We start from the raw sequence: 5,370 nt of genomic DNA, 5'->3' as shown, positions 1-5,370 counted from the left end.
CACTGGAAAGAGAGGCCCATTGGACTTGCAAACTTTATATGCCCCAATATAGGGGAATGCCAGGGCCAAAAGAATGGGAATGGGAGGGTAGGGAAGTGGGGGGCGGTATGGGGGACTTTTGGGATAGCATTGGAAATGTAATTGAGGAAAATATGTAATAAAAAAAACAAGGAAAAAAAAAAGGAAAAAAAAATTTCTTGGGCTGGAGAGATGGCTCAGTGGTTAAGAGCACTGACTGCTCTTCCAAAGGTTCTGAGTTCAAATCCCAGCAACCACATGGTGACTCACAACCATCTGTAATGAGATCTAACACCCTCTTCTGGTGTGTCTGAAGACACCTACAGTGAACTTACATATAAAATAAATAAATCTTTAAAAAAAAATTTCTTTTTCCTTGCTTATTTGCTCTAGGTCTTCTACTTAAGTCTGAGTATTCTTTCTTCTGCTTGATTCTTTCTATTTACAATGCTTTACTGTGAGCTTTCTCATTTCGTTATTGGGTTTCTCACTTTCACCTTCACTTATGCTTGAGTCCTCTTTAAAGACCTTTACCATCTTCATATAGTTGTTTTCTGAAGTCTTTTTCTTGTGCTTCAGCTATGTTAGAATATTCAAGACCTGATGCAGTGGAATAGCTGGGCTTTAGTGGGAACATCTTGCCCTGGATGTTTTTGATGGTGTTTTTTTATGCTAGTACCTAGGCATCTAGTGGTAAAGACCAGCTTTGACACTCAGGGTAAATTAAGGCAGGGTGTAGAGTTGGCAATTGACTGGGGCTTGCCAGAATTCCTTTCAGGGGTACTAAGAGGTTGTTGTCCACAGGAGATGTGGGTAGAGGGGCGGGAAGGCTGTAGCAGTTTAAGGATAAGACTACTGTATATAAACTATTATTATAAAATAAATTGATATTAAAATCTTGAAAAGGTACAAAAATAATTTTATAATTTATTTTATCCTATTTCTCCATTAAGAATATTTGTGAATAATTTCTTTATTTTTCATTTTCTCAGTAGGCAAATAGATGTGTAGACAGTGGATTTAGGCATAATTAGACCAAAGGATATAAACTTATAGTTATATAAGATGAGCAGGTCTGGCGATGTAATGCATGGTATGAGAACTATATTTAAAATTATTATATCTGTATGCATAAGCACATGCCTCAATACAAGCATTTGAGAATCTGAGGCAGGAGGATTTCTGTCAGTCTGAAGCAAGCCTGGACAACATCTTTCTCTATCATCTATCTATCTATCTATCTATCTATCTATCTATCTATCTATCTATCTATCTATCTATCATCTATCTACTTATCTACCTATATATCATCTCTCTATATATACTCTATATATTATCTATACCTAGATCTATATATCTATACATAATATACAGATAAACATGTCTTTGTATACATACATATAGATATATGAATATATCTATATATTACCTATATATCTATATCCATATCTATCTATCATCTATCTGTGTATCTATCTACTTGTATATCTATCCATCTATCTACATCCCCAAACAAAATCTAATTTTATACTGAAAATTTGCCACAAGAGTGAATTTTAGGCACTTCTAGCAAAATAAGCTAACTATGGAAGTAATGGATATGCTAATTTACTTCACAGCACTAGTATTTTATTGTGCATATATATGTGTATATATCATACATATTGTATACCTTAGATATGCAGACTACAAATAATATTTATATCTTTTTGAAATATTTGAAAGCTGCTGACATGCCAATGAGACATTCCTAAACCTCAGGAGAGAAACACATAATCATCAAAATAAGAAAATCAACATTTGTACAGCTTTCTTATGTCCTAGAACCCTCCCACCCACTGGTCCCTTTATCCAATACAGGATCCAAACCCAGGTTCCCATATTATACTCGATTATTGTTAATACTGTGGAAGTGTCCTTCCATTTTTCTTAGCTGTCATACATCTAAAGAGTAAAAGATAACTACTTTACAGAGTTATTTAGTATTCAGGCCAAGTTTCCCACCTAGGAGGTGTTATGACTGTCTAGTTGGCTGTTAGGAGGCACATGATGTCAGTTTGTCTCATTTGGTGTGTGAAATTTGGTCAATTGTAAACAGGGTGGGAAATGGTACATTTCCCTTTGAAATTAATAAATATATTGTTAGGGGATACCTTGAGACAGTTTTGAAACACATAAACACACACACACACACACACACACACACACACACACGCTCTTGAGGCTTGAGTCTTGCACAAAAACCTATAAGCAATTGAGGAATGCCAGGAGCGGGAGAGGTAGTCTTCTTCAGGGAAAAGCACACTAATAGATTGTCCAGTACCAAACTATCAGCTTTGGAATAGACATACAAGTTAGATAATGTGAACTGAACAGGTTATATTTGGGAATATATATGTATATACATATACATATATGTATACAATAACAATTAGTGAAAAAAGGGGTCATGAATTTGAAGAAGAATTAGGAGGGATGTGTGGGAGGGTTTAGAGTAGGGAAAGGGAAAAAACAAATGTTATAATTATAATCTCAAATAAAATAATTTTATTTATTAAAATGTATATAGAATAAATCAGGATCTTATATCTCAGGCTGGCTTAAAACTGTCTTCATAATGAAAGATGACCTTGAGGTCCTGGATCTTCTATTTCCAGTTTCCAGAGGCTGGGATCACAGGCATGCACCAATGCGGAGTTTATGGGTGCTGGCCATCAATCCCATGCTTTATGAATACCAGCATTTTAGCAGCTGAGCCACATCCCCAGTCCTCTATGTATTTAATTAGAATGTCTTGATTCTGTGAGGAGCATTTTGCAATTCAATTTCACAGAGCAACAAAGGCCTTCATATTCTTCAACAAGGTAAATTCACTCTAGTGAGTGAGTCTATAGTTGGACATTTCCCTTTGCATATTTTTCACATTATTATTTATAGGGATACAAACTCAAAACATTCTAAAATGGCAAGATGTATTAAAATATTTCTATAGCCAGAAATACTTTACAAGTGTTTAAAGTAAAACATTTAGGGTGGATGATACAGAACTCTCTAGAACTAAGAAGCCCTGAGAATTTTCTTTCTACTCCTTTTTTTTTTTTTTTTTTTTTGAGACAGGGTTTCTCTGTATAACCCTGGCTGTTCTGGAACTCACTTTGTAGACCAGGCTGGCTTTGAACTCACAAATCTGCCTGCCTCTGCCTCCCGAGTGCTGGGATCAAAGGCGTGTGCCACCACCTCCCCGCCTTTCTACTCCTTTTATTCCATCAGTTTGTATTCAACATTATTCCAGACTCATGACAATAAACAAATTCGCCTCTATTTTTGATCTACTTTTGTTGCCCTGATCCATAGAATCTTGATGGCTTTCTTCACTTCTGCATTTCTCAGGGAATAGATGATAGGGTTGAGGAGGGGAGTTATCACCGTGTAGAACACAGTTACCATCTTGTCTATAGGAAGAGTGGCTGTCGGTCTCAGATAGATGAAGACACAGGGTGCAAAAAATATGACAACCACAGTGACATGGGACCCACAGGTGGACAGAGCTTTGCGACGTCCCTCAGCACTCTGAGTTCTCAGGTGGAACAAGATGACTGCATAGGATGATAAGAGGACCACAAAGCTGATCACAGACAGTGTTCCCCCATTGACAACAATCAGCAGACCAATGAGGAAGGTGTCTGAGCAGACAAGTTTAAGCACAGGAAGCACATCACAGAAATAATGGTCAATGATATTGGGACCACAGAAGGGCAAGTGGAAGATGAGAAGGACCTGGGCAAGGGAATGGACAAAACCTCCCATCCATGCCATTCCTACAAGGACTGTACACACCTGTCGGTTCATGATGCTGGTATAGTGCAGAGGCTTGCAAATGGCCACATAGCGGTCATAGGCCATCATCGTGAGCAGGAACATTTCAATGCCACCAAAGAAGTGCATGAAGAAAAGCTGTGCCATGCAGCCCCATACAGATATAGATTTCTTTTCAGCTAGGAGATCCACGATGAGTTTTGGGGCTGTTGTGGAGGAGTAGCAGATCTCCACAAAGGAGAGGGAGCTGAGGAAGAAGTACATGGGGGATCCAAGATTTCTGCTGACTGCCACAATGACCACCATGAGAAGATTTCCAAACACAATGGCCATGTACAAGAGCAGAAATATCACAAAGCAAACTCTCTGCACCTCTTGATTAGAAGAGAGTCCCAGAAAAAAGAACTCGGTCACATTGTGTATGTCAGCCATAGGGGAGCAATTTGGGTGGTGTGATCTGAAATAATACGAAAGACGAGGAGTTAGTAACATGAAGAAGGAAGAGGGTGACATGAAGACAGACAGAGAGTGCAAATGGCTGGAATAGTGTAGGAAATAGCAAAGTATAAAGCTATAGAAGAGACCACCACCAGTGCATGCAGGACTCTTAGGGACTTTGGGTTTTAGCCTGCAGCCAAGAGGACATCAGCAAGAATGTCTATTATCTGGTGAGTAAATCACTTTGTATGCAGAATGTAGAATTTTGGAAACAGATCAAAGAAGGAAAGATTTATTAAAAAGTTTTATTTCCTCACGAAGAAGAGGTTTCCAGAACACTGTTTTCATCTGTGTTGCATGTCTTTCTATTGATTTTGAATGTTTTTAGTATCCTTTCCCCTGCACTGTTCTTTTATTATGTCTTTCCTTGATTTGCAGAACAAAGTTTCTCATCCTTTTATGTACAGTATCAGTGTTTTCAGAATAGATAAACTGGTATAGGTCCCTTGATGCTCAGTATCCTTTAAGGGAACCAAAGCTCACTACAGATGTGCCCTGTGAATATATTTCTCCTCCAATTCTTGTCCTTATTCTATCTTTGAATGCTTATTGACCTTTTACATATCCTTCACTTTAATCCATTTATTTTTCTCTTCTGGCATGTTGATTTCCTCCACTCTTACACTCAGAGCAATGTGGCAGTAATAATGATCCAACATCCTTCCTCAGTGCCCAGCTACATAATTACCTCAGGGTATTACCCAGATTCCATACTAACTAACTTCAAAACTATGCTCCCCCCCACCCCCAGCCCCCAAGGTAGCTGAGCCTGCATTAACTCAGTGTTTCCTCCAGTGACACCTGAGGTTTGGAGCCAGATGAACCTGCCCATATCACAAAATATTTCTCTCTCACTGATACAGACAAGTGATAAAGATCTGCCCAGGGTAGAAGGAATTCAGGAAATATACCTTACAACTATAGAAACAGAGAGGGTGGAGAGCAGACTTAAATTCCTAGATTATTGGAAAATTTTCTCAGGATGCTACTTGTAGAAGAAAGCATTGAAAACAGCCAAAGTCCTGGGTGCACATTCAG

The 5,370-nt window shown here is 38.3% G+C and overlaps 1 protein-coding gene across 1 annotated transcript; it reads right to left on the bottom strand.

Moving 5' to 3' along the window:
- Positions 1-3,260: 3,260 nt before the first annotated feature.
- LOC110289469 (olfactory receptor 4X2-like) lies at positions 3,261-4,291 on the bottom strand. Its single transcript, XM_021155683.1, has one exon. It carries the CDS (start codon positions 4,264-4,266, stop codon positions 3,337-3,339), a length of 930 nt encoding a protein of 309 aa, XP_021011342.1. The 5' UTR covers positions 4,267-4,291; the 3' UTR covers positions 3,261-3,336.
- Positions 4,292-5,370: the final 1,079 nt, after the last annotated feature.

Source organism: Mus caroli, chromosome 2 (genome assembly GCF_900094665.2).
Source record: "Mus caroli chromosome 2, CAROLI_EIJ_v1.1, whole genome shotgun sequence".
Taxonomy (NCBI): domain Eukaryota; kingdom Metazoa; phylum Chordata; class Mammalia; order Rodentia; family Muridae; genus Mus; species Mus caroli.
The sequence above is the reverse complement of the archived record's forward strand: the minus strand, read 5'-3'. Positions and strand labels throughout refer to the sequence as shown.